Source organism: Chelonoidis abingdonii, chromosome 6 (genome assembly GCF_003597395.2).
Source record: "Chelonoidis abingdonii isolate Lonesome George chromosome 6, CheloAbing_2.0, whole genome shotgun sequence".
Taxonomy (NCBI): domain Eukaryota; kingdom Metazoa; phylum Chordata; order Testudines; family Testudinidae; genus Chelonoidis; species Chelonoidis abingdonii.
Genome location: NC_133774.1, coordinates 47,051,215 through 47,069,706, shown reverse-complemented (window position 1 = coordinate 47,069,706; position 18,492 = coordinate 47,051,215). Strand labels below are relative to the sequence as shown.

General features: G+C 39.9%; 1 protein-coding gene across 2 annotated transcripts in view; it reads right to left on the bottom strand.

Annotated features, from left to right (window-relative positions):
* The window catches only part of AP3B1 (adaptor related protein complex 3 subunit beta 1), a 275,539-nt gene that overhangs the window by 169,052 nt on the left and 87,995 nt on the right, over window positions 1-18,492 (bottom strand). For both annotated transcript variants that reach the window (XM_075066996.1, XM_075066997.1), the window contains exon 7: window positions 16,839-17,021. In XM_075066996.1, the coding sequence (XP_074923097.1) occupies window positions 16,839-17,021 (183 nt within the window). The remainder of the gene's footprint in view (window positions 1-16,838; window positions 17,022-18,492) is intronic.

Sequence of the window (18,492 nt, the reverse complement as noted above, 5' to 3'; positions counted from 1 at the left end):
CATCAATAATAAATTAAAAGTCTGGTTTCTTCTCCGTCCCCTCCCCCCACAGTGTTGACAACTCTCACAATTTGAGTGTCCTGATATTTGGTAAAAAGAATGAGAAGTACTTGTGGCACCTTACAGACTAACAATTTTATCTGAGCATAAGCTTTTGTGGGCAAAAACCCACTTCATCAAATGCATGCAGTGAAAAATACAGTAGGAAGATGTATATATATTTTTGTTCTCTGTGTATATATCTTCCTACTGTATTTTCCACTGCCTGCATCCGATGAAGTGGGTTTTAGCCCACAAAAGCTTATGCTCAAATGTATGTTAGTCTCTAGGGTGCCACAAGTACTCCTCGTTCTTTTTGCTGATACAGACTAGCAGCTACCACTCTGAAACCTGATATTTGGTGTGTTATATCCAGAAGCACAAGCTGGAAGTGATCTTTCCTATTTTAAAAAAGGTTTCTAGCTCTCATGGTTGAAAATATGGCACAACTGAACCTTAAAGGCTCAAAATACTAGAAGGCAAATGAAAATTTAAAAAACACCAAACCCTTATTTTTAAGCCAGTCTCATGAGATTGGACCATTTGGGGTTACAGCAATAGCTCACATGTAGTTGAGATCATAAAAGAATAAGCTTCTGGGGGGCAAGGACCACTCTGCACAGCACAAAATCTATCACTTGGGCTCCTAAACATTACTGCAATACAAATAGTACACTTGGAGTAAAACTGGAAAGCTTAGCCATTACACACATTGATTCTATTTCTCCATATTAAGTATCCTCACATCTTCTTGTCAAACTGTCTTAAATGGGCTACCTTTATTATCACTACAAAATTTTTTTTCCCTCCTGCTGACAATAGCTCATCTTAATTAATCAGCCTCTTAAAGTTGGTTGGGGAACTCCAACCTTTTCATGTTCTTTGTATGTACATATATCTCCTCACTATATGTTCCATTCTGTGCATCCAATGAAGTGAGCTGTAGCCCACAAAAGCTTATGCTCAAACAAATTTGTTAGTCTCTCAGGTACCACAGGTTCTTTTTGCAGATTCAGACCAACAGTGCTGCGACTCTGAAACCTGTTAACACCTTGGCAGCAATAGGACAAAAAGAGAAGGGGTTAATGGGTTACAGGGTGTCCCTAAGCCTCTGACTGCCAGAAGCTAGCACTGGACAACAGGATAGATCACTTGATAATTGCCCTGTTCTTTCCCTCTGAAGCATCTGGAATTGGCTACTGTCAGAAGACAGAATACTGGGCTAGATGGACCATTAATCCAACCCAATATGGCCATTCCTGTGTACAGATTGTTGTAATTAACCATAAATCCAGTGTTTTTATTAAGACACAATTTTTAACGTCTAGCAAACATGAATTTAAGCTCCCAAGTTCGTCTTTTCTAAGATGATGTGCACGTTTCCTTTGAGGATGAGGACAGAGGTCAGATATGGAATGATCTTTTTGTGAAATGTGTTCACCCACAGATGATATGCTGTTTTTGTCTTGTATCATTTTTCTGTGAGTTCATTCAAAGGCATAGTGATTGTCTTTTTTTACTGGGACATTTAGTGCACTGGATGACGTACACCACATGTTGTGATAGGCATGAATAAGACCCATGAATCCAGACCCTGCCATAACAACATATACAAAACCTGCAGACAGAACTCCACTGCTACAATGATCCATACCCCTCACAACACACCCTTCAAAATCCGTGGGTCCTACACAGTGTAGATATAGCCAGAGTCGTTTTTCTAGATCTGAAGAAGAGCTCTATGTAGCTTGATAGCTTATCTTTCACAGTATTGCCAACCCCAAAATGTTTAAAAATCATGAGTCAAGCTCATCAAAAATCATGAGATTCTGTAACAATAATAGATTTGATGTTCTTTTTATTTGCTTTCTGTGCCTCTAGGGTGCACTGGGGGTCACGTTTTGAAGCCTTCTCCACAGCCACGAGGGCTAGAAACTTACTTTTCCTTTAAGAAGGAAGTCTGAAATCATCACATATCCACTTGACTCAATCATTATCATGAGACTCATGAAAAGATCATGAGAGCTGGCGACATTGCTTTAAGCAACAGATGTTGGTCCAATAAAAGATATTACCTCACCCACCTTGTCTAAGATTTTTTTGTGGATAGTGTTTAAGAGATAATGGTCAGTCATTAAAAGTAGAAATGCCAAGAAAAAGTTTCAGCCAGACCCCAAATTCAAAGACTTTCCATCAAAAATTTATTAAAAGAAACCAAACAAAAGCTACATAGAAAGTTCAAAGGGCATAAAAATGTAGATTTGTGTGAAGTTTCACACCCATGGAATACATACTTTTAGAGGGGGAGGGGATCCAGAAAAATATGTCCATTTTAGGTCCATTTTAGAAAATAACCTTAACTACTAAGATAATATCAAGTATCCCCATAATTCTACTGTGTCCTCAAATATGAGTAAAATTTGCTATGTATTCTTTAGAGGAGAAAATAAAAATTGCCGTTTATGTATGTATATTACTAAATTTTACAAAGCATGCAGTGAGGAGCACCCACATATCAACGTGCATAATTAGCACTTTACATAAAACAAAAATCTTTGATTTTATTTTTAAAATGTCACAGCAAATAAAGATTTGAACTTCTAGAGGTGATTACTGAATATTGTTTCAGCTGTTACAATTAGATACTGAAAACTGAAGTTTCATCCAGGACCAACAGGATAAAGAAAGCATATTTTTCAACGTAGTGCTTATCAATACAATTACTGATACTACACAATCACAAAAGTTAAATATATGGCACTAAAACAAAATTTTGTATGAACTGATTTTTATATTAGACCTGATTCATAATTAAAAGCAACCTTGTTCTAAAAAAGGAAGCTTTTCCTCACAATTAGAAATTAAAAAAACAAACATCTTTGTAGTTTTAAGTTTTCTAAGGATGCAAGAAAAAATTAATTCAAAATGTTAAAGCATTAGTTTTTGAGGATTAGTGGATCCAGCTTGAACAAGGGAAAATCATGTTACTCACAGAGTAAGGTAAATTTAAGAAAACAAAAATGCAAAATATGCATTTTAACAGTCTTGAATTTATTAATCTAAAAAGGTTTAATTTCCATTTTCCTGCATCAGCTTTATTTGCAAAATGTCGTGCCCTATAAATATGCTGTTATTTTCTATAGTCAAGCACCCGCTTAACAAATCTTCTCATTAATATGTAAATTTAAAGTCAATCGGTCTTCTCCCTGACAGCACCATGAATTCCTAGTTCACTGTATAATCGGCTTTGACTTGGCATCCACTATTTATCATCAAAGATGTCAGTTAGAAAAATTATGGAAAATGCACTGCAATTGATATGACTGCAACCGACTTTGTCAACACTTAATTGTTCCTCAAATCATACATTTACATATAAACAACTTAAATACTGATCTATAATGAAGCAAATAAACTAAATTAAAAATCTCTTCCACTACACAAGATGCCTTGTATGATGTGTTCATTTGAGAACTTATTGACAAAAGGTACGCATATCAACTAATTTTTAAAAGATATTTCTACTAAATTTAATTGCTGAATAGACAGAAAGACCAATTTTCCATTCAAGCACATGACAGTGGAAACAAACATTATCTAAAAACTATACCATTGTGAAGCATTTTTGGGTTGGCACAGGCAGAAGCGGGACAATCAGTTTATACTCTTGCCTTGACATTATATCTTATTGTGGCATACAAGTAATCCAGTAAACTGTTGTAGTCATCCATCCAGTTTAAAAACTATGTTAAAAAGTCTAAATCACAGACACCATAAATTACTGCTTATAAACTGTGTGTGTCTTAATATAAACACATTGGATATGTCTACACTACAAATCTAAAATCAATCTATATAAGATCGACTTACAACCACCACAGTAATTACTGTGGCTGTGCATGTCCACACTACCATCCTTGAGTTGGTGGTGAGTCACCTCTCCAGGAGCAGTTCCACTGACCAAAAAAGGGGCAGTGTGGAGAGCTGAGATCCTGGTCTGGCGGCTCCCTACCAGGAGCCTGGCTGCCCCACAGGCTCCCGGGCTCCTGGAGGGCTGCTCCCCCTCCTCATTCCCCATTCCTCACCAATAGGAAGTGGAAGCTGCCTGGGGCTTCTCGCCCCTGGAGAGTGGGGTCCAGCAGCCCTGGCTTCTCCTGCCTCCCTCCTGCCACCCACCAGGAGCTGGACAACCTTGTCAATTTCACAGCTCACCAAACTATGAAATTGACAAGACTGCCTGCTCAGGTTTCTCACCCAGCTAGCTCCCAGCTAGGAGTGAGGTCTGAAGCCACCCGGACTTTGGCTCCCAGCTGGAAGCAGGGGAAGCTCCTCAGGCTTCTCACCCTGGCTCCCAGTTGACAGCAGGGTCCAGCTGCCCTGCTCTCCAAGGGAGCAGCTTTTTTGTCAATTTCACTGCTCTTGCTGTGAAATTGACAAGACAGCCTATGTAAAGGAAACAGAGTCTACACAGACACTGGGTTGCCCTAATTATAAAGACATAAACCTTATGTCTCTACTGAAGGTGAAATTCTTATGTTGGTGTAGTAGAGCATTTATATTAGTGGCAGGAATGCTGTAGTGTCAAAACAAGCTGCCTTATGTTGACCTGTGTAGTGCAGACCAGCCCAAAGGGTAATGCAAAATGCTTACCTTTTATACGCACACTTGTAATAAGCAGACTTGGGTGCCTTAGGACAATATTTTACTTGAACATCTCATTATCTAGCATTTTGCTTATTTTAAGCAATTTTCAGACATGCTGCTTTATTGCAAAACAATTTTATTTCAATCTAAAATGAAAAATGGGAACACCAGACAATCCACTTAAATTATTTTTTAAATCAAATGACTATACTTGACATACAAGGTTTTTCCTCTATATTGTTTTTATTTTTCTAATCTTAAAATACGAGGTACAGAGCTTAATAAGTTTAGTAGTAGTAAACCCAGAGCCACAAATCAAATTTCACTGAAATTACTAGTTTGTCAAAATATATTTGTTATGGTTGTCATGTAACAGATCATAGACTATATGAAAACGTGAAATAAAATTTTCAAAATAAGAGCAACTATATCTTTGCATCAATAAGGCACAACTTTTCACTGAGCATATATGAACCATCAGAGCCCAACATGCCAAGAGCTTCAAAGAGATGTCACTGGTACATACACTGTCACAGCACTAAGGCATCATCAACTGGGCTTTAGTTGCATGCACTGATCTATTATATAGCCTTGTTCAAACTACACAAGTTACCCCTTTGCTAGAGATGAAGCAGAAATCATATATATATATATATATATATATATTGTCCTAAGGCACCCAAGTCTGCTTATTACAAGTGTGCGTATATAAGGTAAGCATTTTGCATTACCCTATGGGCTGGTCTGCACTACACAGGTCAACATAAGGCAGCTTGTTTTGACACTACACAGCAAGACCAGATGGGAGATTCCGCAGAAGGTTGTGGAGAATAGCAGGGCTAAGATTCTGTGGGACTTCCAGATCCAGACGGACAGGCAGGTACTGGCCAATCAACCAGACATCGTGGTAATAGACAAGGAGCAGAAGACAGCGGTGGTGATAGATATAGCAGTGCCAAGTGACAGCAACATCAGGAAGAAGGAATATGAGAAGCTGGAGAAGTACCAGGGCCTGAAAGAGGAACTAGAGAGGATGTGGAAAGTGAAGGCCAAAGTGGTCCCAGTGGTGGTAGGAGCACTCGGGGCTGTGACTCCTAAGCTGGGTGAGTGGCTCCAACAGATCCCAGGAACAACATCAGAGCTCTCTGTCCAGAAGAGTGCAGTGCTAGGAACAGCTAAGATACTGCGCAGAACCCTCAAACTCCCAGGCCTCTGGTAGAGGACCCGAGGTTGAGGAAGACACATACCACCCATAGGGGTGAGAGGAGAATTTTTTTTTATATTATATATATATATATAACCAAGAACGTAAAATTTTTAATCAATGTTCCCCTCCTGCAAGCAGCGCCTCCCAAAATTCTGAATGTCTAGGCTGCTTCTCTGCAACTTCCTGGAGGCAGATCAGCATTTCTGTGCCTCATGCTCTCATAACGCCCCCTCCGCTTCCACCTGCTGCCAGATGAATTTTTGCTAAGCTTTAAAGCCTGTATAAACTGTTTATAACATATTCCAGAGATCAAATAAATATGTACATTAGACCAAGAAAGTCAGTCCGATGGTAACAATTCCACTTAATATCTGACAGAGACTCATGAGCCATCTCGGGAGGGTGGAAATGCGGTAGAGACTGCTTGCAGAAAGGAAGTTATCTATATGAATTTTTCCATTCTGCAGCCCAGCATCTCCCACAGTTCTGGACATCTGGGAAGTAGCGAGTAGTGATTAGATGTAGGGAGAGTTATGAAACAAGAACTCCCCCCCCACCCCCCCGTTTTACATCTGTATTTTTATTGTTCACCTCCTGCAGCACCTTCCTGCCAAAGACAGCCTCCAAAGAAAGTAAAAAGTCCACCTTGTAGTGCTTAGTGCCAGGGTTAGCTCTAGACCAAGTGGCCACTTCGTAAATTTCTGAGGTGGAAACACTTGCTCATGCCACCCACTAGGTTGCTAAAGATCTCGTGTAGTGGACTTTGATCCCTGCTGGGATAGGAACCTCTGATGATTTGCAGGCTTCCACAATATATAGTCTTATCCACCTAATGACAGAGGACTTGGAAACTCTAAAATCTCTAGCGTTTTTCACAGAAAGACAAAGTAAAACTGCAGAGTTATGAACACCTCAGGAATGGAGGTTGTTCATAACTTTTGAAATGTTGGTAACTCTGAACAAAACGTTGTTATTCTTTCAAAAGTTAACAACAACATTGGCTTAATACAGCTTTGAAACTTTACTTCACAGAAGAAAAATGCTGCTTTCCCTATTTTTTTTTTTTTTAGTAATTTACATTCAATGCAGTACTGTACTGTATTTACTTTTTTTGGGGGAGGGGGGGTCTCTGCTGCTGCCTGATTCTCTATTTCCAGTTCCAAATGAGGTGTGTGAGTGACCGATTAGTTCGTAACTCTGGCATTTGCATCTGAGGTTCTCCTGTAAATAAAAAGCCCAATCTTCTCATGGACTCTTTATGCCTGAGATAGATGTTTAAGGCTTTTCTGACATTTAAAGAGTTATAACATTACACAGTGCAATCCAAACCTGTGAAGGCTGTCCCTCCTGCCCTGCAAATTTGGGTGCCTCGCAATACAGCCCCTTATCTGCTCCCAAAGTCCAAAGGCTGTATCTTTTGTCTTCTTTGGTAAAGAGATGAATGTGAATAGGGACAGATAACTTAGGGTGTTTTTGCCCCTCTCTTTTACAATTCGGTCAGCGTTTGAAATGCATTTTCCTGATGATTATCCCTAGATATAATTTGTTCCTACTGTGAGGATGGAGGAGGAGGAGTCAGGTGACGACAGGGGTTATGTGCTGCTATTTGCTAAAATGCAGCTCAATCTGTTCCTGTCCCCCTTCCTTGCCAAAGCATGGCCACTTGACAGGTTACTGCCCATTAGTTTTTCTGACATTTGGCTAGAGGTATCAGACTTATCTGGTAATCACATTTCAGACAATTTCAGTTTATGTTCATACCTTTACATATAATGTTATTACTTGCATTTCATCAAGTCATTAGTTTTCAAATGACACCTCAATAAGGCGTATTTTGTAAAAGATCATTACAATGGTGTAAATACAGGAGTGCATTCAGTCATAGGTGTCCCTATGTCTTTTCCATTGGACGTTGTGGTTTTGGATAGAACAAAGGAAAAGCAACTTCTTGGGAAGTGTGGAAGGAGGAATTTACCTTAGGAAGAAAGGATTCAGGTATCCTAAGCACCGCTTTGTCCTCATGGAACACAGAGTCAAGTTCTTATATAGATGAGCCTGCCAGCTCCACAACTTGACAGCCACTAAGAAACACGGCTTAATGGATACATAAAAAGCTGATACTGAAGCCAAAGGCTTGAAGGAATGGGTAGTCAGGACCCTCAAAACCAGCAGTAGGTCCCATTTCGGAAAGAGTACCCTGACTGTTGGTCTGGTCAGTTGGACTGGCTAGCTGTGGACTGTTTGTCAGGGAACCTAAGGATCCTGTAAGTAACATGCTACTAACAGCGGACACCTGATGTGCAACTATACTGGCCTGAAGGCCTCCTCTGTCTATGCCTTCTTGGAGGAAATCCAGAATGGCTGGAATTCCAGGATTTGCACTGGGTTCTTGGCACCAGCTGTAGGATCTGGACCGGTGTTGATATTCTCCTAGACAAAAGTATTGTCTTAACTATGGAGGACAAAGAGGCCTTCTAGTGCTTCCTTCTAATAGTCAGGCTGTTAGACAAAGCTATTTGGGGTCCAAATGAAGAACAGGACCATGCAAGAGAATGTCTTGTCTCCACAAGAGCTGGCGTGGGTAATTCCAACTCTATTAGGTCTGAGAATCAAAGTCTCCTTGGGCAACAGGAGTTCTAACAATTAACATCACCTGTTCTGTTTTTATTTTCAGGACCACCGTTCCAAGTAGCAGGAAGGATGGAAACACATGAAGCAGGCCCTGCAGCCAACTGTGCAATAAGGTATCTTCTCCTTGGCTCTGGGGTCTGCCTCCGTTGTGAAGTATTTTTGCCTCTTCACATTCGTATGATTTATCAACAGGTCAGTTGAAAGGAGGCTGAATATCTGAATGATGAGATAAAAAACTTTGATTCAGGCACCACTCAGAGCTGTTGACTCTACATCTGCTAGCAGGTCTACCTTTTGGTTTCAATGCACTTTGATTTGGATCACTACAAGGGAAAGGAGGAACTGTTCCATTGCTTCTGCATATAGAGTTGTATACCTTGTTCCCCCTTGGTTGTTTAGATATGCAACGACAGTCATATTGTCAGACTGAATCAGAATGTGGCTCCCCCTTAGGGTGATTTGGAACCTTTGCGGAGCTAGTTTGACAACTCTCAGCTCTAGGAGGTTTATGCAAGGAGCCTTTTCTTCTTTGCTCCAGAAGCCTTGGGCTCTTTGGTTCTCCAAGTGAGCTCTCTAGCCTGCCAAACTGGCACTGATTGTGAAGACTAAAGGATCTCGAAGACAAATGGGCATCCCTTTGCAGACATTATGGGCTGACCACCACTGAATGGAGTTGAACACTTGTGTTGGAACCCGTAATGAACTTTCACACATTCTGAGAAGTGGTTCCACATCCTTACTATGAAGGCTTGAAGACATATGATGCACGATTGTACCCATGCAGTGATCCTTGTGCATGACACTAGGAGTCCTAGCAGTTTGAATCAAAGAGCTATAGTAGGACACTTGCAGCTGAAGCAAGATAACAAATTCCTGTATTTTCTCAAACCCTTCTAATGATGGGTACATTTTTGCTACTGAGGTGTCTATTTCTGCTCCCAGGTAGGTTATTCTGGTGGATGGAACCAGGGAATTTTTCTTGCCATTGATGAAGAAAAGGTCTGCCTGGAAGAGAGTCTGAGACATGGCCCTGCACACTGCTGACTATGACAGAGATCTTAGCAGAATATAATCCAGGAAACTATACAGATGGGTTCCCGGCAACCTGAGTCTGGCTATTATCACTGCCAACATCTTTCTAAAAAACCCTAGGTGCCAATAACAGGCCACACAGAAGTGTTTGGTACAGATAATGTTTCCTGTCATACACAAACCTTGGAAGCCCGTGGGGGTACAGTCTGATGAGGATATGGAAATATCTTTCCACTAGATTTACTGAAGTCAAGGAATCCCTCCAGAACAGCAAAGACACCATAGAAGCCAGGGTCTCCACCCAAAACTTTTTCTCCATCCACTTGTTAAGCCTTTTGAGGTTGTGAATGGCTTGGACACCCCACTGCATTTCTGCACAGTGAAAAAGGTGGAATAGAACCCAGAAAACCTTTCTTCTGAGGGAACACAATATCAAATCCCATATCCAGAAAATGAGATTTCATTCTGGATCAAGTTTATAGGGTTCTTGGAACTGGGTGCTTGGATGAAGAAAGGATGGGATGGAGCCTGCATCTTGAGGGAGTAAACTCTGGCCCACTCATCTGTGGTTTTTGAAAGCCATTCCTCTGGCAAAAGGGAAATTCTGCCTCTTAGCTTCAGTGCTGGGTGGAGGCCTATGCGATCTTTGTCATAAAGTGGATTGGTGCAGCAAGGGCCGGAGGGCTGATCCCTCTAGTCTTTTCCTCTGAACCTCAACTTCACTGTTTTTCCTTGGAGAATGTGTTGTCCCTTCGCTAGCACATCTGTAGAGGATTAGGAGTGCCTCTATCTGCAAGCCAGTCTCTATTCTCTCCTGATGACACTTAGTCTTACCCTTCCCCACTGTTTGCATATTGCTGCGTTGTCAGCCACCACTTTCTCCAGCTTTCCCAAAAAAGGAAGAAGCCTGTGAGTTTGGCCAAGCCTAGGAATTGCTGAGAGTGAATATCCACCTTCCAGAGTAAGAGCTGTAGATGGTGTTTGGCTACTGATCTAGAATCCATGGTTCGGTCTGAGATCTCATTGCATATGTTGTGGCATCAGCTACAAATGCTTTTGGCTAGGGTGAGATTCTTTAAAGTGGAGCCAAAGTCAGGATGACCTCTGTCCTTAAGAGCTTTGAAATCTCCCATCCAAGACAAAGATGCTCTTGCAAAGCAGGCAGCTGCCAGGAATGCTTGGAGGTCGTGAAGGAGACTCCAAAGTCTTTTGCGAAAGTGGCCTCCATTTTTATATCCAAGGGCTCTTTTGGGTAGAAATCTCCTTTTGAGGGAATAACTATATACCTGGCAAGGGATGTTACAGCAATACCCACTGTCAAGATCTCAGTTGTAGAGCTTTGTTTCTTGAAAGTTAGAGAGGAAAAAAAAAGTTGCTTTATCTTTGCTCCCATCCTGTTGGATTCAGAGCCAGACAACTTACCATCCTCTTTGGAGGAGGGGAAGGGGAACAGAACTCTTGCGTCCTGGACTTTTTCTTTCCCTTTTTAGCCTTTTTGATTTTTTTAAACCTTTTTCAGCATGCTTTGGGAGTGCAGAAACTCTGCTGCAGCTTTGGTGAGATCTCTCCTGGATTGTCTTCTTTAGGGGCTGAAGTCCTCTTGAGAGGTCTGACTCAGAATGCTCCCTTGTTGGGTCCCAATCCTTCTGGAGGAGGAGCTGAATCACATTGTCAGAGCCTTTCTGGTCAGCTTGGGAGGAAGCAAGGGAGTCTGATTAGAAGCTCTGCTTCTTTCCTCAGGATGCTCATGACCCACTTTAAGACTTACTGGTTGGGTGGGGGGAACTGAGACCCCGCAAGCCTCCTATCTTTGTTCTGCCTGGGACTTACCTCCTGAATCAAGAAGTCAGGGTCCTCTTCACTTCTGGAGCCTCTTCCTGCTCTGCACTAGTCCAGCTTTCCCCCCAGTGGAGTTGCAACTGCCATGGTGGTAGAGGATCTCCACTTGCCTATCAGCCTCATAGCCCCAGGACCAGCATTAGGATTAGTTGCCTGGGTAAAGACTGGGCATAACTGGCCACATGCCAAGCCTGGGCAGGCTCTCTCACAAATAGAGAGCAGCTTGGATTGTTAACCTAGTGCTTTCTCAGCTACCCTGCCCATATAGGAGCAGAGGAGTTGGCAGGGAGATGCTGCAGCAGAGGCTGAGGTTGGGTTAAACCCCCAAGAGGTTAACCAACCCAGGAAGGAGGAAGAACACTGAAGAGGAAGGAACTGCACTCCACTGCCCAAAATCTGGGCAGAAAAAGATAAAACAGAAAGAATAAGGGTGGGAGCAACAGAAACTGCCACTGTCTGCTGCCGCAGCAAGCAGGAGCACAGAGGGCAAACAAGGTGCCAAAATGCTGATTCACCTCCATGAAACTGCAGAGAGAGGAAAGCAGCCCTAGAGCAGGAGCGGCGCCAGAGTTTCTGACGCCCTATGCGGACGGCCATTTCGCCGCCCCCCGTGGGTCCGGTGGACCTACCGCAGTCATGCCGACGGACGGTCCGCTGTGGGAAAGGCTCCGATGGAGCTGCCGCAGGCATGACTGCAGTAGGTCCGCTGGAGCCTTTAGACCAGTGCACCGTCCGCCGAAATGACTGAGGCAGCTCCACCGCAGCCTTTCCAGCAGCGGACCATCTGCCAGCATGACTGCGGTAGGTCCACCGGACCCGCGTGCCGCCCCTCCAGCAAAGTAGCGCCCCCTCACAAATTCTGGCGCCCTAGGCCATTGCCTAGGTCGCCTAAATGGTAGCACCGGCCCTGCCTAGATGTCGAGAACTGTGGAAGACACCGGGCTGAAGAACAAAATGTTTTAACCAAAGTTTCTGAAATGGTGTTAATCAGGACAGACAAGGGCAATTTTATCAAGTCTAGATATGTTACAAGCAGGTAGGGTTACTGAAGTGTTGTATACCTGAAAAATATTCAAAGCTGAATTCCTGCACACTTCAGTAGAAAATGGATTTACCTGCTCCTTCAAATCACATGGAAACCCAGTTCTCTTGAACCCCAATATGAGAAACACACACAGACTTAAATGCAACTGAAACTGAACTCAAGGAAAAGTCAATTTTATTCAGCCTATTTAAAGTTATTTCTGGGGTTATTTTTCCTTTGTTTTTTCCTCCTTAGTTAACACACATTTACCTAAAACACTTGACACACATGCCATCTTTATTAAGGATTTAATATGCCACCCCTTCTATAGTAGGATGAGAAATCTCACAATAGCTTTTGATTCACCTAGCTACGTCCATCAAGAAAACCTCCAATAAACAAAAAGAGTATGAAGTCTCAACCGCCCTGATACTTTGAAGGGTAAAAACTAGGGCATGCAAGTGGGTTTTCCCCCCGTTTTCAGATCATCTTTCAAAGATCAGAAGGAGTAAGCAAGCTAAAAATGACAAACTATTTAATAAAAGCAATTTAATTGCTGCAGGCTGAGCCAAACTCACTCTAGCTAAAGAAGATCTATTAAATTGCTTAAAAAAAAAAAAAAAAAGTGAGAATAGTTGAATCTCCAAATAAACTAAAGAGCATCCTTTGTAAAAACTACTATAGTAAAACACATTTTAGAAAAACAAACAGCATAGTCAACTGAACATATAAAATTGCAATACTAAATATTTGTCATATCAAGTAATGACATTTACATTAACAGGGAATTCCATTAGTATAGTATATTTAAATATTCAGAGATACACTTTAGCAGATAGCAAAAGCTATGAGATAATGTTATGTACAAACTTCCACTGTAACACTTTGTTCATTTGTTCAAGAATTCTAGTTCTGAGATCAACCTTCCTGTGCTGTGTTTATGTGATCCTCATTACCTACATGATAGGTGTGATCCTGCTCCCATTGAAATAAATGGCAAAACTCTCATGGACTTAAATGGGGCAAGATCAAGCTCTGTCTGAATAACCCAGAAGTGAATATTTTTGTAAAGTTGGAGGAAAAACTCTTCAGCCATTTGAGTTATGGGAAAAGGAGAAGAGTTTAACTGAAAGGTTTTTTTGTTTTTTTTTTTAAACTCACCAACATTGATTTTTTTTTTAAATGGCCAAACAAAAATTTAAGCCTTGGGAAGTGATAATTCCCCATGAGGAACAGTCTCTTAGCTAAGCTTGGAAGGAAATACTGAGTTTGAACTATGAAGCAAAGAAAAAAAATTGTGTGCCCTATGTAGTGCATAAAAGACATCTTCAAAATATTTTTTCGTTTCCTGGTTCACTCTTCATTACACATAAACATTATGTTATCTATCAGTTAAGGCTGCTGCACACAACATATTTAACAAGACCTCAAAAGCAAAGGAATGAAAAGTTAAGCCATTTACACTACATACCCTTTAGGGGTCTTGACAAAGCCTTATGAAACTACAGTCGCAGAAGTTTTCACTGCATTTTACAACTCTTACTACAGTGGTGATGGCTATAGTAATGCCCATAAATATGAATTCTGAGCTTTCACTTAAAATAGTTATATTGTCTTTTCCCCACTGTAAACATTAGAACAGATGGGCTGATATCATGTTAAGCCGCCCTCTCCAACTACTCAAAAAAAGCCTCCAACACTCCACTACACAACACAACTGTTTCCAGCCAAAAAAAGGCAAGATGTCTACTCATTCTTGCTCACCCTATTCTTCTTAAGACAGAACTTTCTTAGCCTAGTCAGGACTATCTAAAATATATTAAGCATGGACCAATCCCTTTGCCTCCCGCCTGCCCCCCCATACACACATACTTTTTATTATTTATTATTAAGATGCATTATTTGTTTTGTTTAAAAATTATGGCTCTTATGGTAACATTAAAATGTTGCTCTCAGTCCTACTCAAGCTCTTCAGTCTTGAAAGCATGGAGAGAGTAAACACAATGTTGTATTTTAGTAAATTTAAGGAAATACTTTCATTTTAGACTTGAGTTTTTAAATTATTAGACTCTCATAGATAGAGGCAGCACACATCACAGCAGCACCACAGAGAGAAACTATATTCCATGAGAAAAGGGGCCATGCAACCCATCTTCTCCTCTAAGAAGGCAACCTTATAGGATGATGGGAAAGGCAGAGAAACGGATCTCAAGTCTAACTGCTCTTGAGCATGGGGCTCTGCAGGTGGGTCATGAGGCAGAAGAAGAGTCAACTGTGGAATGCTGGCTTTCCTCAGCTATCTCCTAATCCTTTCCTCTTCTCCCTACCAGCAAAGCAGGTGCAGTCAGACCTATCAGCCTGCTAAATATGGTTAAAAATTGCTTATCTAAAGATATTAACTAAATAGTGCTGTTAGCAGTTCTACAGTATCAGAAGACTTCTGAATAACAGTTATTATATAACATAAGTTAAAAAAACCTAGGCAGTTGCAATAAACAACATAGTGAAGGATGAGCCTCAGGCCGTACTCTATGTTTCTGTATGTTTATCTCATATTCAAATCAAGGTTACATTTTTCTATACAATTCTATTCTTCTAAAGCTACTATGTGTGTTTAAACAATTAAAAGAGAAGTAAAACACACTAGGTATCACAAAACTCATATGCAGAAGAATATTATTTGTATTATCATAGCACCTAGAGCCGCAAGCATGGATTAGGACCCATTGTGCACAGTGCTATACGAACACAGAACAAAAAGATAATCCCTGCTCCAAAGAGCTTACAGTGTCTCTTTCTATATCTTTTGTATGTGTCATATTCTGACTATACAGACAGACACATAGGATGAAACATACCTGGGCTAGATGGAAAAATGTGTTATATAAATAGCACTTTAGCTCCCAATACCGACAAAAGGATTAAATCCTAGCTGTAAGTCACGTGTGAGAATCAGGTTGACCGTCTCATCTCTCTTACTCTTTGTTCAAATCACAAAACCACAAGTTTAAAAGAATTCGCCATCTAATAAATTAATATTTATGACTGAAATATCTAAGGTGCCTGCATGTGTATATTTAGGTGTATTAGCAGAACTCTGGTAGAAACATTTAGATCTAGACAAATATAGTAGAAAATATAGCATAGGTAATATAGGTGGCAAGGTGGTCTATCTATATCGGGACACCTCTGTATAAACACCTGTATATCTTTATAAATTTGAGTTAATTTCATATTATTTTATAGCACTGGTTTTGAGATACTTTTGTCAGGTACTTTCATCTTCTACTTTATTACTATGAAAATACATAATTTACTACGCCCACTGGGTACTTTCACAGTGACAATGTAGAAGATGAAAGTAACTGACAACAAGTACCTAACTGTACTCCACCAATCTCAAAACCAACACTATAAACAAAGTATGAAATTAACTCAAAGTTATAAAAACACATACAGTGAAATGTTGTTTAAAGTTCTGTAACTCAATGATTTCATACAATAAACTACTACAGTATTACTACTGCTGAACAGCTCTTATTTTAAAAAAATGTTTTTTGATGTTCTTTTGAAAAGTACTTAATTTTATTTAATTATTCTTCAGAAGTAAAGTCCAATTGAAATGGGTGTTATATGCATCACTAATTGCTGGAGTACATTAATTTGTTTTTAAAATAGTGAAATATGGACACCTCCTTTTATTAACATAAGGACAAAAGTAGACAGTTACCAGTATTACAGCAAGAAAAAAATACAGCATACTAATGGCACTCCAGGTTTACATTTGCATAAAGAGTTTTAGATATCTAAAATTATTGCGCTTAACTAACATCTGTCTTATTTCAAAACAAAGGTATGTACATAACCCATCAGCATAGTATATACTGTGTCAAAATGTTGATATTGTTCACTGCACTGACATCTACACAAATACAGTTTGAAAAGGTTAAGAGGACTCTGCACAAGATAAGGGAAGAACCCTTCAGTAATGAAAGCTATGACAGGCAATGAAAGCTAAACAACGCAGCTCCTAACATAGATTTTGAAAAACTGGTTTTCTAACTCTTAATATCAACATTTCCATAAAGTGTAGAGAGTGGAGCTATTACAATCAGAGTCCCACAGCTGTCAGGAGAGCGTTAAACTATTGGGAACACCCACCCCCCACTCAGCAACACCCTGAGCACAGAAGGAAGGCACGTGGTTACAGCTTAGAAGATTTCTCATGCTACCCTCCCCCTCCCCCCAAAAAAGAAAATAAAATATTAACTGAAGATTTAAAATATATATTTTAAATATATTATTAAAAGAACTAGTATTCACTTCATGAAGATGAAACTACGCATTTTCACGAACGGCAACACAATCTGAAGTATTTCTGTTGTCAAGCTGTTGAGAACAAAAAAAGAGACAAAAACTTACCTCCTTCCAAGGACTCACAAATTGTGTACGTGAATATCGAGTTAGCATGTGGATAATAACAACTTGTCCCCACTCCTCCACATCAACCAACAAATTACACAGCTTTCGATAGTTCTTATGAATCAGATCTATTCTATCCGGGCACACTTCTTCAAATGCCATAACCACACTCCCAGCTACCAGCTAGAAAACAAAATTGTAAAAACAAGTCAGTGATTCTCTCTACAGATGATCCATATGTGAGTACTTAGAACTAATATTGACAATTCAGTACTTTAAAGCATGCCCTTTATGCAAAAAGATAGTAGCCAGAAAAAGAGACGACTCCTCTACTCACACAAGTGGAGCCTTATTTTAAAATGGATTTCAATAATTGCATTAATCAGTATATTTGGCAGAATATGTCCTTTTGTCAAAGGAAACAGACAAACCTTCTATTACATATTTAATCTCAACCCTAGCACTGAAGATAAAGTGCACGCAAAACCAGTTGTTTGTTCTGAGTTTTTTCAGGGGGAAGGGGTGGTAATTTATGGTTTCACAAAGATTTTATCAGATGCAAGACTTACTTCACATCTGCAAGTTAACGGTAAGCACAAGTACAAAATAGTGTTGTGCACTTATTAACATTCCATGATCAAACTGGAGGAGGAAGTGGGGTGATTTCTGACATAATGGAACAAACAACCTCTCTTGACTGAAACAATCACTGCCAGAATCCCTGGGGTTCATAAAATTACTTCTAAAGAGCAAATTTAAGCCTTTCAAGTGTGTTAGATATTTTCAGCAATTTTCTCAGAGGATTTTCTCAGAATCCATCCAGACTTTTCTACAAGTTATTTGCGCCCCCCCCCCCCTTCCAATTTCAAAGGTGCACAAGTTGAATGTTTATGCCACCAGCATAGTCAGTATATTTTTTGGAACATAGTATGAATATTTTCAGGATGTACACAATAAAAAATGTCCTTCCCATATAATTTTTCCTCTTTTCTTGGTTATGAAAGTAATTTTGCTTTCATGAAAAAATGCAACGAACAGATTCTAGAGACCTTGAAATAATGGCAGCAAGTCACTTTATGAAAGACATCAAGCTTCAAAAGACAACCAACATATGTTTTCCATAACACAATTTTTGAAATTTTAAACAAAGGAATTCTAAGCTCCTAATCAAATAAATTTGTAGTAACTTTAGTTTGGGACTTTGGACTCCTCTAGTCTACTACTCTGCTACAGAAAGCTATAAAAAACAGAACAGCAAACACCATACTTAAGTTGCCTCCAGGAAATCAGTTACACACAGCAGAAGCACTTGTCAATGTGTCAAGAATTACTATTCTTCCTTTCCTAATTGTTTTAAGTAAGATTTGCTTTGTGTCAAAGAACATGTTAAGCAAAACATCTAACATGATAAAACTTCTATATGAAGCAAATGATATGTATGAGGTTAGCATGCCTGCAATCCAGCTTTCTAGCAGCAAACAATGTCATTCTATCTGAGCACTGGGGATTTGCATTTCATCTTCTAAAATTTACCCAATGACTTAAAGTAAGCAATTAAATAGAAATATAGTTTACTGAAATGGCACTTCTTGAGAAATAAATACAATGATATTCATATGCTACATTTTTTCCTCTACATTTGGGCAATTAGTAT